The 19,805-nt window shown below is 43.2% G+C and overlaps 1 protein-coding gene across 4 annotated transcripts in view; it reads left to right on the top strand.

The window, feature by feature from the left end:
* Positions 1–19,805, top strand: part of LOC140391935 (NEDD4-binding protein 2-like 2) — a 59,713-nt gene that overhangs the window by 30,142 nt on the left and 9,766 nt on the right. For 3 of the 4 annotated variants that reach the window (XM_072476996.1, XM_072476997.1, XM_072476998.1), the window contains exons 4-5: positions 6,201–6,289; positions 7,162–7,238. In XM_072476996.1, the coding sequence (XP_072333097.1) occupies positions 6,201–6,289; positions 7,162–7,238 (166 nt within the window). Of the gene's footprint in view, positions 1–6,200; positions 6,290–7,161; positions 7,239–15,965; positions 16,035–19,805 lie in introns of all 4 variants that reach the window. The other variant, XM_072476999.1, reaches the window with a different exon arrangement.

Raw genomic sequence — 19,805 nt, 5'->3', positions numbered from 1 at the left:
AGGGAGCCAGAAGAGTGATCCTGAGTGAAGTATCGAGAGCAGGAGACCCTGAAACTAGAAAATTTAGTGGAAGGAAGGATTAACGAGACCAACTGCATATGTGAATCTGATGCATCTTGTGCACTGTCACACCAATCTTCTCATGCACAGTACTTTGGGTACATGTGAACTTCTCTGAGGGATTTCTTCGGCTGTGGAGAAAGCCAAATGCCATTTATTCTGTTTAGGATATGTTACATTGTTTTTTTTAGTTACGTGTTAAGGGGATTGCTCTATTATACCACAATGGGAGAGAGTGGAAGAGGAAAGAAAAGCTGTATAATTTGTTACTGAGAATGTTACAAGTTTTCATATTCTGTGGGCGAAATTTCTTGCTCTCTCTTGTGGAAAATATTGTACTGCCTGACTCATCCCAGAGCCCTACATGGTCTTCTGCTTCATGTTTTTTTTTATTCATTAGATGCAATTCCTTTTTTTTATAAATTAGTTTTTCTTTACTATCTCCTTACTTTATTTGATAATATAAGTGATTACTCTTGCCACTGACCCCTCAGCACAAGGAAATTGACTTTTCTTGATCACTACCAAACGTCTTAATGTTAACCTGTTTTTTAACCCCAGTCCGTTTTTCTAGTTTCTTCTCTCTTATCTCACCTTGTCCATACAATCCATCCCCCAGCTCCCTTGACCCTTTTTCTGCAAAATTGATATCCACCCAACTTCTCTACCCTGCCCTTCCTGTTCACTGGTATGTTATTAATAGAGGGAATAGTTGAAATATCATGCAATGATTCAATTTGAGGGCAATATTTCTGGAACATGTGTTTCATTGGATTGATGCACAAAGGCTTTAATGAGGCACAGTTTTAAAAATTTGTTCGCTCACAGAATGTGGATGCTGCTAGCAAGGCCAATGTTTATTGCCCTTGAAGGTAATGGTAGTGAGCGATCTCCTTGAACTGCTACAGTCCATCATAACTGTTTTTGATGCAACCTACGAGCTTGTGTGGTCATTTCAGAAAGTCAAATGCACTTATGTGAGTCTGTTCTAAGGTATAGGCCAGACCGGATAAAGACAGCAATTTTACTTTCCGAGTAAACTAGTTGCATTTTTTCAACAATCCAGTAGTTTTGGATCAAAAGACATAGGAGCAGAATTACGCCATTTGGCCCATTTCAGTCTGCCCCGTCATTCGATCAGAGCTTGCGTGTTTCTCATCCCCATTTGCCTATCTTCTCCCCATAAGCCTGATCCCCTTATTAATCAAGAACTCAGATCTTTAAAGACACTCCGTGACTTGGCCTCCACAGCCTTCTGCGGCAATGAGTTCCACAGATTCTCCACCCTCTAGCTGAAGGAATTCCTTCTTCTCTCAGTTTTAAAGGATTATCAGGCAGCACAATGGCACAGTGGTTTACACTGCTGCCTCAGCGCCAGGGACCCTAGTTCAGTTCCAGCCTTGGGTGACTGTGTGGAGTTTGCACGTTTTCCCCGTGTCTGCGTAGTTTTCTTCTGGGTATTATTTCCTCGCACAGTCCAAAGATTTACAGATCCGGTGGATTGGTTTTGCGAAATTTCCCCTTAGTGCCCAAAAGGTTAGGTGGGGTTACGGGCACAGGGTGGGGCATGTGTCTAGATAGAGTGCTCTTTCAGAGAGTTGGTGCAGACTGGATGGGCCAAATGGCCTCCTGCACTGTAGGGATTCTATAATCCCTTCAGTCTGTGGCTGTACCCTTGGGTTCTAAGTTCTCCTACTCGTGGAAACATCCTCTCCACGTTCACTAGGCCTCACGGTATTCTGTAAATTTCAATAAGCCCCCCCCCCCCCCCCGCCCCTTCTAATCCTCTAAACGTCATGTACAGACCCAAAGACCTCCACCATTCCTCATATGACAAGTCCTTCATTCCGGGGATCATTCTTGTGCACCTCCCTCCTAGGCCAAAAACTGCTCATAATACTCCAAATGTGTTCTGATCAGAGCCTGACCCTCGACATGAATGCTGACATTGCATTTGCCTTCCTAACTGCCAACTGATCCTGCATTTTATGAGCTCTATTTATTGATAACTGACTTCTTATTCCATATTTATTTAAATTCCCCAACTGCAGTGTGGGATTTGAACTCTGGTTTCCAGATTATTCGTCAAGATCCTTGAATTACTTATCCAAGAAAATAAACACTAGTCTATTCGACAGGATTTTAAAATGTTGCTATTCTTTGCATCTGGGTCATTTTCAGCTTCATCTGTGGAGCCAACGAACAATCAAGAATTGTCTGATATGTGGGATGGATGCCCTTGATTCCATCTTGAGATATCTAAATTTACTGGGCTGTGACCTGGATTTGCCTTTGAATAGCTAATAATGAAGGATGAGGTATTTATCTTTTATTTTTCCTCCTCTTAGGTGTGACCTAACAACCTCTTCCATCTATCTAGGTCTGTATGTGAACAGACGTGAAGTTTCTTTCGTGATGGTCAGAGGATACCCAAATTAGGTGGCACTTGAGGCAGTTGCGGGAAGGCCGCCATGTTTTTTGAGCACCCCATTAGGGGCAATCACTCATGATTTATTGTTGCAGAGCTACCAGGGAAATATGGAGATCCCCAAGCAGGTGATTTAGCATGGCAAAGGTATAGTGTAGGGTGAAACTTGTGAAAGATGTCAATATTGAATGTATAAATAAATAATCCATCAGAAGTATGGACAATACCTTAAACTTCAATTTTAGTTAGAAAGCGAATGAATCCGGTTCAAGGTTTGCATTGAAAAAACGAGCATGATATCATTGGATGAAGTATGCATATTCGGTGATGAACCATTTAAAAAAAGTATATTTATTGAAGTTTTCCATTTTAACAACCTTAAGAAATGGGTGTTTATCAAATAGCTGCAGTGATGTCAGTGTGTGGGTGGAGCTGGGCTGTCTTTCACTTTTTTGGGGGGCTGAAAAACTGCTTTCTGGCTCCGTTTTTGGTTTCGTTTTCAGAGTTGGAGAGCTGCATTCAAACAAGAAGCTGTATATATCTCTAAAGAATGTGTCCAGATCACTTGATGATTTCCAAATTTCTGTAGAGAATTTAAACCTGGTGTCTTTGTTAAAAAAAGGTTTAACTTAAGGATGTTGCTCGGAATTAAGGGTTACCTACAGAGTATTGTATCTGTGAGGTTGTGTGTGTTGGTGGTTGATAAGATGTTTACTGTGTGTTTATAAAATGATAACTTGAGTTCATAGAATAAACATTGTTTTGTTTTAAAAATACTTAAGGTCTTTGTTGCGTAACAGCTGGAGAGTGGACCCTTGTGCTCCCCATAACCAAAATCTATTAAAAGTCATGGGTCAGGTGAACTCCATGATATACTTTGGAGTTTTCTAAACCCTGGCCCATAACGCAAATAATGCAACAAAACTACAGGAATGTCTCGGCATCCAGAACGGACCAAGAGAACAGCAATATAACTGACTCAATACAATCGTTAGATTCAACTTGGTGCCTCCATATGCACAACCAGAGAACAAAGGAGAATATGGTAAGGCCATGCAAACATGACATGCTCGCTCTGACCACAATAGTTGGGGATAGATTTTTCGTGCCATGTTCAGACGTGCACCAGCACACTCATCCCTCAAATCACCACAACCTCCACCCCCGTATAACCAACTCCCATTTGTCCCCCTGCAGGAGCCAATCACGGATTCTTACCCACCATAACTAGAGAAGTACAAAGGAAATACTCAAGAACTCAGTTCTAAAAGGATGTTACACATATAACACAAAAACGCAACATAACCCCAACCTCCGGCACCGAACAGAAGCATCCTCCGTTCACATATTTATACAGAGAAGACCAGCAGCGAGAGTTTCGGATTATGAACAGTGCCTCCCAACAATTTAATCGAAACATGATTTTTTTTTTTTTGGAGGACTGCCAGGCGCAGACGGTCACACGATAAGCGGACCAGAACTCTGCCAATAGAGTATTACTCTAGCGCATGCCCAGCGCCTATTAATGAAGAAGAGAAAAAAAACTGCTCATTCACGCAAGGCAACGTCTCAACTGGGTTTTCCTAATAAGTGCCTTCGAGAAGGGTCATCCCAAGCATTGGCGGGGGGGGGGGGGGCAACAGGATGCCAACCACAGCACCTTACCTGGCTTAGTCCAGCACAAACTGACACACAGGAGTCCGTGTCCCCAGGACAGCCAGCACACACCAAGACCTACCACCCAGCCAACCTTCACCTCACTGACCACACTCTGGGCAGTGCACCAACCCCACTAACACTAGACAAATCACACCAGCCTCAACCGCAGAGACCCCACCACCGAAGAGAAGAAGAATCGTCAAAAGGAGGACTGTATTTTTTTTTCCCCTTGGAATAATAAGGGAAATCCTTGTAATCCATTGAACCAACCAGGGTTTATAACAATACACTACTCAACCAGGAGGAGAAAAAGAAGCCCCCCTCCCGCAAACGCCAAGGAAGGAATGTCTGAACTAGCCCACGACGTTAGCGACAGACCAGTGTTGTATGCCATTGTAAAGAGATACTAGAGGACATGATAGCAATGCCTCAACAGAGGCAAAGATACTGCTTCCCCATGGAAGACCTGACCATAACAAGGAGGACACTCGGGCAAACCACTGTATAAGACCACTTGGAGGAAGATGCTGCACTCCTCCAGCAACCATACTCCAAACCAAGAAAGGGCACCAACAACAAACAGGCACAGCATACAGACTCTCACTTCAACAATTCGAACAAGGATACCCCGGCATACGCCCTTACTCATTTCCCCATACTCTAATAGCTCTTTTTTTTTTTTTAAAACACCAACCCCAAGGAAGAATCAAAAGAAACTCAGATCTCTCCAGGATATATGATCTGCCCAGACCTTCAAAGGAGCTCAGCATGGATTCTCAAAATAAAAACCCGGTACAATCACAGGAGACCAGGCACACGAGCATTCCTTGTCCAGCCCCCACTTCCTGGGTCGGTCAGGATCGACAACACACCATGCAGCAGGATATAGCCGAACAGGGAAATTGCTCTATGAAATACCAGGATTCTCTGGTTTAGCGCACTGGGCTAAATCGCTGGCTTTAAAAGCAGACCAAGGCAGGCCAGCAGCACGGTTCAATTCCCGTACCAGCCTCCCCGAACAGACGCTGGAATGTGGCGACTAGGGGCTTTTCACAGTAACTTCATTTACCATAGATATCATAGAATTTACAGTGCAGAAGGAGGCCATTCGGCCCATCGAGTCTGCACCGGCTCTTGGAACGAGCACCCCACCCAAGGTCCACACCTCCACCCTATCCCCATAACCCAGTAACCCCACCCAACAATTTTGGACACTATGGGCAATTTAGCATGGCCAATCCACCTAACCCGCACATATTTGGACTGTGGGAGGAAACCGGAGCACCCGGAGGAAACCCACGCACACACTGGGAGGATGTGCAGACTCCGCACAGACAGTGACCCAAGCCGGAATCGAACCTGGGACCCTGGAGCTGTGAAGCATTTGTGCTATCCACAATGCTACCGTGCTGCCTTACTTTTGAAGCCTACTTGTGGCAATAAGTGATTTTCATTTCATTTCTTCTGCGCTTCCACCGTTCTGCCAAGGACATTTCTCAGTTTATCAAAATGAGCACCAAAGACCTGCACCACAGAGCTGAGATCATCACCCAGAACATAATTTGCAATGGCAGCCATCATCCCCATGCAAAGGCACAGGCCCGTTCACCAGTAAAACCAGCTGGAAGCTGGACCCCACCCCAGCAACCTCTGACTGTGTCAATCAAGCAAGGATTCCCTATCATTCAACTTACTCCTTCTCACCAAGCTCCGACCCGGATCATCCAGGGACATAGTGCTAGACATAAATCCCAAAATAAGATATTATGGAATGTGCATTAGGATAAAATAAAGGATTAGCAGACTAGTAGAGCCAGAGCTCCCAAAAACCCAGCCGCTACTGTGCTCACATCACATTTCCTGTCGTCGTCCCCCCTGTATGGAACTGCTGGTAAATGTCACACGTGTGAGAAAGTGTCAATGGGAAGAAATAAAAGAGTTTTAATGCATTGCAGAATGTGATTCGCATAAATAGAAATCGGGGACTGAGCAGTAAATGAATTGTACATTGGATACAAAACTGAATGTGATCATATTCTTTTTTTTTTAATAGCTAAGCAGTCTATGGATGAAGGCAGGTCACCTATAATTATAGATAATACAAATATCCAGGCCTGGGAAATGAAACCATATGCGCAACTGGTAAGTTGTATGTGTACTTTTGAAATGTGCTAGAAATGGGTGTCTTTGCACATTCTCCCAGTGTCTGCCTGGGTTTCACCCCATAATTGGAAAAAAAAATAATTGGGTACTCTAAAATAAAAAGAAATGGGTGTCTATAGACTCTTATTGATTAGTGGAAATCAAACGAACATTTTTCGAGAAAGGAAACAACATTCGTAGAATTTCATAGAATTTACAGTGCAGAAGGAGGCCATTCGGCCCATTGAGTCTGCACCGGCCCTTAAAAGAGCACCCTACTCAAGCCCACATCTCTACCCTATCCCAGTAACCCCCACTTAACCTGTTTGGACACCAGGGCAATTTAGCATGGCCAATCCACCTAACCTGCACATCTTTGGACTGTGGGAGGAAGCCCACGCAGACATGGGGAGAATGTGCAGATTCCGCACAGACAGTGACCTAACCTGGGACCCTGGAGCTATGAAACAACTGTGCTAACCTTTTTGCTACTGTGCTGCCTGTGCTTTCTTCCAAATAGCTTAAAATTCTTAAATTTTGCATATTGAGGTTAATTTGTACTGCATGTACCTTGTAACTGATTCATAGCTGGAAGCAATGAAAGTGTGTGCAGCAGCTTGAGGTTGGTTGGAATTTGTCAGTTCAAATGACTTGTATTCATTCAACTGCTGCAACTTTTTATTTGATGGATAAAAAAGTTAAGATTAAGCTTAAATCATTTGTTAAAAAACTCCATCTATCGGTTTGAGCTTTAATGCAGTTATTCAAGATGTTCATAATATTAAAAATGTTTTGAGTTTGGAATTGCTGTGCCCATACAATTATTCATCTAAGAAATGCTAAATTATGCTAATAACTGTTATTCTGCGCAGGCTGTGGAAAGATGTTACAGAGTGAGTTTTCGGGAGCCAGAAACCTGGTGGAAATTTGATGTTCTGGAGCTGGAAAAGTACGTTTTTATTTTCTTTTTAAACTGGAATTACTCCCTTGTATTAAACATTTCTGACAGGACTTCAAAAGAAATTCCATGTGTTGCACAACAGTGCTAACTGAAGAAATGTTCGCACTAAACTATTAAAAATATTGCATCTGTTTCTAAAATTGCTGTGTATACATGCAAGCATACATGTCTGTCATGCTGCTGTGCACAGGCAGTAGGGTAAACCAGAAATGGAAAGCTTTTAAATTGTAGCAATCATATTAAAGACATGTTATGCATTATCTTTATTTATTTTAAAACTTATGCCTTCTAATACGTTGTGTGGAATTTTCCATTATGTTGGCTATGTGTCATTTTGGTTGCTTACAGGCTGCATTGGCAAGATAGCTCGCCATATTTTTAGACACTGCCGGGAGAGGGGGATTTCTGAACAAGTTGCACATCACGCCTTTGGCGTGATGATTCTGATTCACCCACCCTGGTATCCCATGAGCTTTTCAATTAGGGGGGTGCTTCATTTAATTGTCTCTCCAGTACTTCCCAGCACCTGCTCCAAGTCCAGTCAGGAGGATGGCTGTCAGGGAGACAGTACCAAGGTTCTTGGAAGGGAACACTGACCAAATTGCTGGATTGGATGGAGCGTAGGTGGAACCTCTTTACCGTAAAGCGGATAGTAGACCTTCGAGCAAGGTCAGCAGTCAAGCATGGGAAGCGATGGCAGTGCTTGTAAGCGCAAGCTCATTGAATAAGAGGACAGAAATCCAGTGTAGAAAGAAGATAAATTACCTCCTTTGTGCAGCCAGGGTAAGTCACTCTTCCCATTTGTCAACATCCACCCAAGTGCACACCATCACATTTTCACCAGGAGCTCACTCGCTGCCACCTCATGGAGCGCTCCCACAAGCCTCCTCGTCTGCCCTGTGGCTTCTATCCTCATCACATCCCAGCTTCCACTCACCAGCCATACAAGCCAGGCATCCTTACAGTATGACCCGGCATACATCCTGTTTATGATCTCCCCCCCCCCCCCCCCCCATCTGTCTCCTTGCAGGACAAGCTGGTTCACAATAGAAAGGAGAAAGCACAGGTATGTGGAGTTATGCCCAATAAAGATTATTATTAAGTTGAAAATACTCACTCCATTTGGGGATAGAGCCCCAGGGCTTGCTGGAGAGCAACAGGACTGCTCCTGCACTGAGGGAAAGGTATGTGTGAGAGGAAAACATGAGGACCCACAACACATTAATCTAGCATGCCAGCCTCACGTGAATTCTGGCTGTCCTATCCTTATGCCCCTTGCCATTTTCAAAATGCCAATTGTCTGCTCGACCAAAGTGCGAGTTGCTGCATGGGCTTCATTATAACGAGCCTCTACTGAACTTTGTGGCCTTCGCATAAGGTCAATGGCCACATCCTGAGGGCGTTACACCTTGTCCCTGAGAAGCCAACCACTGAGTTCCCTCAAATATCCCTGGTATCTGAACACTGCTAAGTAAGTGGCTGTTGTGAAAGCTTCCCAGAAACCTGGCACACCCTGCAGATCTGCCTGGCATGATCACAGACCACCTGGACATTCGGAAAGTAGAACCCCTTACAGTTTACGAAGGGGACATCTTGACACCGTGGGGAACAAAGCTCCACGTGCGTGCAGTTTATGGCCATGTGGCACCAACTCATGCAGACCCTGGTAACAGTGAGTGACAGTGTCCCTGGACATCTGGAGTTTCCTCATGCACTAGTTCTCACACTTTTCTCAAGGTATGTCATCTTTCATTGGTAGATTCTGGCTAGGTGATGTCGCCTACGAGCAACCACTCCCTGTGGTGTAGCCTCTGGTAGCTGAGCAGGCCCTCCTTCCAGGTGGCCGCATGTTGACATGGGCGTCGTCGCCCTGCCTCATGGCTAGTAGGATAACTGCCAATTCTACAGGCTCCATGATCATATCTGCAATAACTGCAAGGGAAGAAAGGGAATGAGTGATGATTGAGGATCCCTGTCCATGCCCTTACCCACTACCGATCCAGCCCCTGGAACACCCTCCCAATGGTCACTAACTGCTGTGCTTGCCTTCTTACTGAGCACCATTACTTTACTATCTCCCATACTGGCCAAGAGTCCGTACAGGCTTCTTCCCCAATGTACGTGACAGATGGGCATTCACCTTCACAGTATAATAGTGCAGAAAAGGCCCTTCGGCCCATTGAGTTTGTAGTGAAGCATGAAAAATACCTGACCTGTCTACCTAATCCCATTTGCCAGCACTTGGCCCATAGCCTTGAATATTATGACATGCCAAGTGTTCATCCAGGTACGTTTTAAATGATGTGAGGCAACCTGCCTCTACCACCCTCCCAGGCAGTGCATTCCAGATTGTCACCACACTCTGGATTTTAAAAAAGTTTTTCCTCAAATTGTCCCTTATCTTGAACTTGCATCCCGTCGTAATTGACCCTTCAACTAAGGGGAACAGCTGCTCCCTATCCACATTGTCATGCCCCTCATAATCTTGTTCACCTTGATCAGGTCGCCCCTCAGTTTTCTCTGCTCCAATGAACGCAGCCCAAGCCTATCCAATCTCTCTTCATAACATAAATGTTCCATCCCAGACAACACCCTGGTGAATTGCCTCTGCACCCCCACCAGTGCAATCACATCCTTCCTATAATATGGCGACCAGAATTGCACATAGTACCCCAGCTGTGGCCTCAGGCAAAGTTCTCCAGCACGACCTCCCTGCTTTTGTAATCTATATCTCAATTGATAAAGGCAAGTGTCCGATATGCCCTTTTCACCACCCTATTAACCTGCCTTCAGAGATCTATGGACAAACACGCCAAGTTCCCTTGATCCTCAAAACTTCTCATTGTTATGTTATTCATTGAATACTTCCTTGTCACAATTCATCTTCCAAAGTGTATCACCTCACACTTTTCAGGATTAAATTCCATCTGCCACTTTTCTGCACATTTGACCAACCCGTCTATATCTTCCTGTAACCCAAGACACTCAACCTCACTGTTAGCTACTCGGCCAATCTTTGTGTCATCCGCAAACTTACTAATCCTATCCCCACATAGTCATCTATGTTGTTTATATTAATGACAAACAATAGGGGACCCTGCACAGATCCTTGTGGTACACCACTGGACACTGCCTTCCAGTCACTAAAGCAGCTATCTGCCATCATCCTCTCTCCTACAGCTCAGCCAATTTTGAATCAACCTTGGGTGCCCTCTTTAGCCCTCTTGTCTCCTGAAGAACAAATTTGTGGGGCTGATGGGATAACTGCAGGGCGCCAGGCGCAGACCTTCCCACTCCACCTAGGAACATAGTCTTCGCCCCCTGTGCTGCCCTGAGGCCTGCCGGTCTACCCACAAACCCCTCCCAAGTTCCAGCAACCTTCCAACCCCCCCCCCCCCCCCCCTTTCAGGCCTCTACTCATCCCCTCCAACAAGGAGATCGGGCTGGACTCTCAGCCCTCCACTCAATCCCCTCCACCCCCCCCGGATCCACAATCCAGCTCCCCCAAACCCGTAACCCTCTATCTGGGTCCCTCCCAGGCTCTCTGGTGCCCTTTCTCCCATGGACTCCCTGGTTGGTAGCAGCGACCTGGCGCTCACCTCCAAACTCCTTGGCAGTGTGGTGGCTAGGTTCACATTGTTGTAAGCCAGATATACATGATGACGAGGCTTGTGGACTGCCCTCTAATGAGATGCTAATTTTGAGCCTCGCAATATTTTGCGCCCACATCAGCATTGTGTTCGCAGTGAACGTGGGGGCAAAATATTGCCCATTGTATTCTTCTTTAGAAACCGAGAGTGGCCATTTGGTGTTTGATTTGTGTTCCATTCTTGCAATTTATGTCATTGGTGTTTAAATATCTAAATATAATATTGTAGCCATATTACCTGCACACATCGGAGTACCAATGGGGTATTCAGCCTGCAGAACCCCACAAGCTTTGAACCAATTGGATTAGAGAAAAATATGCAGTTAGTACTTGAATTGTACAAACATCAAAATGCTTTTTCTGAAACAGAATTCCTTTCTTAGTAATTTAATCCTGTTCACATTGGTTTCAGAGGCGAATTTTATACGGTAATCAAAACATTATTTTTAAAATTGTAGTTTGTTTATTTGTTAATTAGTGTCTATTTATGGATAATGTAGAATAGAGGTAATTTTAAAGGATTAGTGATCCAAAATGAGTTCATATCCATCATGGCAGTTTATATAGCTGAATTTGAAAAATCCAGAAATAAAAAGTTAGTAAACCATGAACTGAATGTTCTAATCCCAAAAGTTCATTGCTGAGATGTTCCAAAACAGCTAGAATGCAGGTGTCTGCCCAACTCTGTAGAAAATTAGAGCTATGCTCTTTTTTACAAAATGTAGGACAAATTAGGCTGAACCAGTCACTGTCCTATCAGCCAGTTCTTAATCACCAGGAAAACGAAGGAAGCAGTCATCTATCATGCCAGCAAATGTCACTTGATCATCAATAATCAATACTCAAGTTTGGAACTGGAGTTCCAAACCTTGTTTCAGACTTGATCAAAATATGGATTAGAGATGAGATGAAAGTGATTGACCTTGACTTTAAGACAGCATTAGAACAAACATGGTATCAAGGAGTCCGATGTGGAAATTTGGCAGGGGTGGAGGATGTGTGGGTGCAGAGCTTTCCAGTGGCTAGCAGTGGCAAATGGAATTCAACCCAGAAAAGTGTGAGGTAATGCACTTGGGGAGGGATAACAATGCAAACGATTACACTGAATTGTTGGACCCTGGAAAGTATTGAAGATCAGAGGGACTTTGGAGTGCATATCCACAGATCTCTGAAGGTAGATAAGGTGGTTAAGAAGGCATATGGATACTTGCCTTCATTAACCGAGGCATAGAATTTCACAGTAACTTCATTGCACTGTTAATGTAAGCTTACTTGTATTCTAATAATAATCTTTATTAGTGTCACAAGAGCAGAGAGCTCATGCTGGAACTGTATAATATGCTGGTTAGGCCACAACTGGAGACTGCATGCAGTTCTGGTCACATTATAAGTCGGATGTGATTGCACTGGAGAGGGTACAGAGGATATTTGGCAGAATGCTGCCTGGGCTTGAGAATCTGAGCTATAAAACCAGATTAAATCAGCTGGGGCTGTTTTCCTTGCAGCGAAGGTTGAGGGGGACCTGATAAAGGTGTATAAAATAATGAGGATGTTGGGAAAATTAAGGTACTTTTAAGAAATTGATATTTGTCTTAAACATTAGAAATATGTGGGTTAATATTTTAAGTATTAAGTGGGTTTAATTTCATGTTTCTGTGCTTGGAAAGGTAAAACCGGCAGTTCGATTCATGCTGGACAAAGCTGTTTGTGTGGGGGTTGGCCCAATTATGTTTTAATTGTGCTTGAAGAGGGCTACAGCATGAAGAATAAATAAAACAGCAGTGATTGCGAAGCAACTGGGGCCTTGTAAAGTCGAGAAACATTTACGTTTTAGCTGAATTTGGTAGTTGGAGATGGGTAGTGAGAGAGAAGGCAGCTCTGCTGGAAGCAGTTGGATTAGAAGGCTAGGAAGGGAACACCTCTCAGCTTTGCCAGAAGAAAAGCCATAATATGGAGTAATGGTTAAGAAACCATGAGATTTGTGCAGTCGGATATTTGTGGATCGGCCTTGTGTTGTAAATGTCCATAAATTTCTACATTCCTGCAAAGCAAAATGATTGAGGTTGTTGAATGCCAATCATCTTGTTTTAGCACATTGCTGCAGGAATTCCTCATGGAGTGTTCTAGGCCAGATACTTTCAGCTGCCACACAAAAGGTTGCTGCATAAACTAAAGATGCATGGCATTGAGGGTAAAGTGGTAGCATGGGTAGGGGATTGGTTAACTAACAGAAAGCAGAGAGTGGGGATAAATGGGTGTTTCTCTGGTTGGCAACCTGTAACTAGTGGGGTCCCTCAAGGATCAGTGTTGGGCCCGCAGTTGTTCACAATTTACATAGACGATTTGGAGTTGGGGACCAAGTGCAATGTGTCAAAGTTTGCAGACGACACTAAGATGAGTGCTAAAGCAAAAAGTGCAGAGGATACCGGAAATCTGCAGAAGGATTTGGATAGGTTAGGTGAATGGGCTAGGGTCTGGCAGATGGAATTCAATGTTGCCAAGTGTGAGGCTATCCATTTTGGGAGGAATAACAGCAGAATGGATTATTATTTAAATGGTAAGATGTTAAAACATGCTGCTGTGCAGAGGCACCTGGGTGTGCTGGTGCACGAGTCGCAAAAAGTTGGTGTGCAGGTGCAACAGGTGATTAAGAAGGCTAATCGAGTTTTGCCTTTCATTGCTAGAGGGATGGAGTTCAAGACTAGGGAGGTTATGCTGCAATTGTATAGGGTGTTGGTGAGGCCGCATCTGGAGTATTGTGTTCAGTTTTGGTCTCCTTACCTGAGAAAGGTCATATTGGCACTGGAGGGAGTGCAGAGGAGATTCACTAGGTTGATCCCAGAGTTGAGGGGATTAGATTATGACGAGAGGTTGAGTAGACTGGGACTGTATTCATTGGAATTGAGAAGGATGCGGGGGGATCTTATAGAAACATATACAATTATGAAGGGAATAGATAGGATAGATGCGGGCAGGTTGTTTCCACTGGTCGGGGAAAGCAGAACTAGGGGGCATAGCCTCAAAATAAGGGGAAGTAGATTTAGGACGGAGTGTAGGAGGAACTTCTTCACCCAAAGGGTTGTGAATCTCTGGAATTCCTTGCCCAGTGAAGCAGTTGAGGCTCCTTCTTTAAACCTTTCTAAAGAATAAAGGGATTCGGGGATATGGTGTACGGGCCGGAGAGTGGAGCTGAGTCCACAAAGATCAGCCATGATCTCATTAAATGGCGGAGCAGGCTCGAGGGGCCAGATGGCCTACTCCTGTTCCTAGTTCTTATGTTCATTTTTGTTTCCTCATGTCAAAAGTGGGGCACTCTGCTACAAGATGCTATTCTTAAGATGATGAAGCACGTGCTTGCATGTAAAAAGACTAGATCAACATCCAGGCTTACACTCAACGTTCTTGCCACATTAAGTGCCAGGTATCCAAAAAAGTGTTGAACCAATTTGATATTCAATAGCATTATCATCGCTAAATTCTGCATAATCATTCTGGGTGTTTCCATTGGCCAGAAACCATGTCAATTTGGACATATTTTGCCATTCTTTTATGACTGGATCACAATACTGAAATGTCCTACCCAGCAAAGAACATCTTCACCATATGGACTGCAGCAGTTCAAGAACCCAACTATTCACCTTTCCAGGAGCAATTAAAGATGGGCAATAAATGCTGGACATTCTGGTGAGACCCATGTCTCGAGAATGAATTTTTAAGAAGTCTCCAATAGAAATGTGCGAGCAGTAGTATTACTACAACAAATATGTTTTTAAAATTGTGCTGCATTGGGAGGATTTAAGGCAGTGAGCAAATACTTGATTTAATTTTTGGTAGGAGAATAGCTCATGACCTTTTAACTTTCGGTTGGCAACTGAAAAAATGGGGGATTTTTGTGCTATAAAGAGATGGGCTTTTGGTGGAAAAGAAAAAATGGAGGAAACACTATGGGGAAATAATGGCAGCTTTAGTTTGTACTAAAATTCAATAGGAATGATTGAGACTTTTTTATTCAAGCACTATCCGTGTGTTTGTGTTAGCAATTTAGTTCCCTAAATGATTTTGAAGTGATCTAAATCAATAGCATATAACTTCCTGGCTTCCCAGCCTTGAATTTGGGGGTTACCCCAAAGATGCGCTGGGGAATCTCTTGGGGGGAGTTCCCAGGAAAGGATTTGTTCTGCACTGGGAACCATCCGACAAAGCAATTTGAAATCGTTAACTTTGGTTCTGCCAGTGTAAGAAAAAATAAAAGCACTTCTAACATCAGTGTAGCTAATTTAAACACCCAGCCTAGCCCCGCATGGGATTTGCCCTGGGTTTTTCCCACCCGACACAACCAGGTAAAATTTCATGGAATTTCTCAATGCTTTATTTTTAACTGCAGAGAGAGACTGTTCAGAAAAATAATACATACAGACGAAAAGAGAGATGGATGCCATGTTTTTTTTTATAGTACGAATATGGGAGGGGGGGGGGGAAATTCACATTGTCTTTCACTTTATGCATGTGCTCAGTCCCTTCCTTTTTAATCGGCTTAATCGAAACTCGCCATCATGCTTCAAGACCTTGTTAATTCATTGCCGCACAGCTTGAGTTTGTTGCCTGGTTCATATAACCTCCATTGACTCTTGACAGTCTCTTTTACCTAATTTTCCTGTCTGAAATCTGGGCTTCGAATTGATTTTTCTTGCCAAACCCATCCCTGTCAAATTAAGGGATTTGCACTTAACGAGTGCCTCCGATTACCAAGATATTACTGTTTGCTGGGAAAATCCCCTGGCATGATCAGGATTCTCTCAGTGCAGTTAGCTGTAATTGCTTTCTTTGGATTATGACAGTATTTTAGTTTAATATTTTACACAAATCATCTAGAAAGAAGCTGGAGACTAAATTTAAATATCTGTGAATTAAGATTTCATAGGAAAAATTATTTTGAACTACTTTACTTCAGAAAGAAGTTGCTGGAGGGCTGGAACATGTTTCATTCATTTATATTTAGAAACTTAAATAAAACAATGACTCTTTGTAAAAGGATTACTCTGAACTCAAAGCCTGTCTTTTCTCAGGCTGCAACAATATTTGAATTTCTCTTTCTAAAAATGGTTTCCAGACCAGTTGAGGGAGAATTTAAGCAGGTAAGATTTTTCCAAGGAACCAACGTTGGTGTTTTTTTACTTGAATATAACAAAATTAAAATACACCATGCACAAGATGTTTAATTTCCCTGTTATTTAATTCCCTGTTATGATATATGCAGGGTTTATTAAGGTTTTGCATTTTGACAAACCACGCAGCAAAACCACAAGAGTGATGCAGCATAGCAAGCAAAAAAAAAAAATCAGCAAAAAAAGGCTCAGCTTACGTGAATACATAAGGGGGCCGGAGAACAGCAATGAAACAATCATTAGACATAACTTGATGCCTCTGTAAACCCAACCAGAAAACAAGGGAGACACCGGACCATAAAAATATGGTAAATGGTGTACACCTTCCCACACAGCGAGTGCTCATAATTGCCACAGGACTTCAGGATAAATCCTTTGTGCCGAGTTCAGGTATGCACCACACGATATCTCCCTCAACTCCAGCAGTGCCAGAGGTGCCAATGACACCGCAACCTCCTCTCCTCTGATACCAGACCCAACTGCACCCATGCAGGAACCAATGAAGGATTCTTTATACTTTTCCCCCCTTTTTTTTTTAAAAAGGAAGCATACAACAAAAATACGTAAGAACCCCAATTCTAAAAGGGTGTTACATATTTATCACACAAAGCAGCATAACCTCGGTCTCAGGCCCAGCACAGAACCAACATCATTCCATACTATATGTTCAGATTATGATCACTGCCATCAACACCTCCCAAGAAAAACAAAAAGGAAGGAGAACCAGAACTACCAGGAGTGGATCACAGGATAACAAAGGATCAGGACCCCACCATGGGTCTGTATTTCCCCAACACGTGCCCATCACCCATTAATGAAGAACAGAACAAGTGCTGCTCATTCAACAAGACCGTTGGGAGGGCAGCAGGATATGAACCAAAGTATAGGACTCTGTTCACCCTACGCCCCCGTGCACAGAGAAGCAAAACCCAGCCTCTTGGATGCCCCTAATGAGTGCCTTCGAGAATGGACATCCCAACTCCAGGGGATACCAACCACAGCACCGGACCTGGCCTAGCCCAGCACATTCTGACACACATGAATCAGTCCTCCCGTTCACTCCAGCCGACCTTGCACCTCACCAACCACAACCAGGGCAGTGCATCACCCCTATTTGCACTTTTAAAAACAAGGTTACGCCAATCCCAGCTGGGGAGACCCCATCACCAAAGAGGTAGAATCGCCAAGACCCCCAACAATTGTGCGCCAGGGTGAGGAGGTGGCAAATATTCCGCCTCCCCAAACACAATGTGGGGAACCTCCTAAGACCACAGGACCAGAATTAATAATTCTGAATTATTGAAACCAGGCTGCATACAGAAATGCCTGCATTTATTTCATATGCAATGGCAGAGGAACAGTTAGATGTGTTCTGTTAAATGTACTTTTGAATCAGACCCAAGAGTGATGCTCAAATTGGTACTTCGTGTTGTGTTGCCCCACTTCCAGGTCTTCCTGGCTGCTTTGTTCTTCTGTCTTCTAGCTCCATTCTTTCCTGTTATTCCAAGGCTTAAATCGGTTGAGTTCTGATGAAAGGCCATAAACCTGGAACATTAATTTTGGTTCTCTCTCCACTGATGCTGTGCCACATTTGCGGACTATTTCCAGCATTTTATATTTTATTTCTGATTTACAGCATCCACAACATTTTGCCTTTGTCTAACCCTGTTCTGCAGTCTTGGATCCCACTGTTAGCTGTCCTTCAGATTGTTTTTAAATGTGTTCTTGCTCTCTTTAGTAAAGCAGTCTTGCCACTGCTCTCACTCTCTCTCTCTCTCTCTCTCTCTCTCTCTCTCTCTCTCTCTCTCTCTCTCTCTCTCTCTCTCTCTCTCTCTCTCTCTCTCTCTCTCTCTCGGTCTAACTTAAAGTGCTGTTACATTTGGCCATGCTGCTGCTTCTCGCTCTGTAATATAGCGCAATCATTCAAACCAAAAAGCATGTAAAATGCTCATTCTCCATTAGTTTCCTTTCTGAAATGATTTGTGAATGAAATTGACAACTATTTCTTATTTTATTGTGGCACGTCCACAAAGTAAAATTTACGAAACCTAACAAAGCCACGGCTGGAGATGTAAAAAAAAAAAACAAGGGTACAAAATGATGCACAAGATTATTAAACATTGTAGCTGCAGTATCACCATAAATACAAAGGGCTCGTGAGGGGACAGACACATTCAGCAGTACACTGGTAAGGTAACTTCATCATTTGATAGGTGTGATGCAAGATAGAATAATAATAAAAATACAATACAGAAAAAAACTTGATTATAAAATAAATGGATTGTTAAAATATAATTAAACTAGACTTAAAATATAAACGATGCAAAGCTGATTAAAAGTGCAAAATCAGTTGTCCATAAACAGTCCAAAAATGTGCATGTTGGGTGGATTAGCCATGATAAAATTGCCTCCGAGTGCCCAGGGATGTACAGGTTAGGTGGGGTTATAAGGATCGGGTGGGGGCGTGGACCTCGGTACGGTGCTCTTTCAGACGGTTGATGCAGACCCAATGGGCCAAATGGCATGAGTACCCAATTATTTTTTCCAATTAAGGGGCAATTTAGCATGGCTAATCCACCTACCCTGCACATCTTTTTGGGTTGCGGGAGTGAGACGCACGCAGACACTGGGAGAATGTGCAAACTCCACACGACTGGGGGCCAGGATTCAACCCAGGTTCTCGTCGCCATTAGGCAGCAGTGCTCACCATGCGCCACCGTGCCACCACAGCTTGCACTGTAGAGATTCTATGATTTGTACCAACTAAATAGTTTGTAATAAAGCAAGACGAGGCTTGTTCAGCAAAAGTCTTAAATTTGGAAATATCGAGGAATTTCAGAGGAGAATTATTTTGCTTGTACCACTTGCCACGTGCGTCAATGACAAAACCAAAGAACTTGATGTTTTGACACCTAACTAATTCCATGGTCTTCTCGGATAACTGCTTATACTTGTCACTCTTCCAAGCCTTCTCAAGTGAGTTGTTAGCGAACAGTCACATCGACTATAGCCGCACTATCCCCTTTACATATCAAAATGTCAGATTTAAATAGGTAATTCTCTTCAGTTCTTAAATAGGGTTCCATAAAACAAATTTAAATTGTGTTTTAAAACTTCTTTAAGAGATGTAAAATATTATTATTGAAAAATACGGGCGTTCTTAATGTATGGACAATAGCCTGAAATATGACCAATCGTTTTATTGATCGTATTGTAACGCCTGCAGAGAGAGAGAGTTGCCTGCAGGTCGTTCCAAAGCTGAAAAATATTTAATTTGGAAGGCATTACACCTTAAAAGGGTACTGATGACGTTTCACTCCTTTATAAGGGTTCAAATTTAACCAGCGGTTGGAGACGGGGTAATCGAGGAAATAGGATATTTCAATTCCTTGGTATTTGAGTTTAACCCATTTGTGTGCCTCAAATTGTTACCACTTTAAGATAACATCCCCCTCCTTTCCTTCAGAAGCAATTAACTCATTTCTAAGATCATGGACTTCTATTTTCTTGATGACCCAAAATTCCTCATATATGGCAACATGTGGTCTCTAAATCTACACCACAGAATAACAAGGAAGCAGAAATTAAAGGATCAGAATGGAATTTAAAATAGTTTGTTAAAAATGGCAATCGGGATTTCTGGTTCCAAATTGGGTTGTCTGAGACCACCATCTCTTCTGGCATATAAAAATCATCAGCGTTCTCTTTGGGCAGATGTAAAATATTTTTAATTGCCTTTTT

The sequence above is a fragment of the Scyliorhinus torazame genome, chromosome 15, assembly GCF_047496885.1.
Source record: "Scyliorhinus torazame isolate Kashiwa2021f chromosome 15, sScyTor2.1, whole genome shotgun sequence".
In the NCBI taxonomy this organism is placed as follows: domain Eukaryota; kingdom Metazoa; phylum Chordata; class Chondrichthyes; order Carcharhiniformes; family Scyliorhinidae; genus Scyliorhinus; species Scyliorhinus torazame.
The sequence above is the reverse complement of the archived record's forward strand: the minus strand, read 5'-3'. Positions and strand labels throughout refer to the sequence as shown.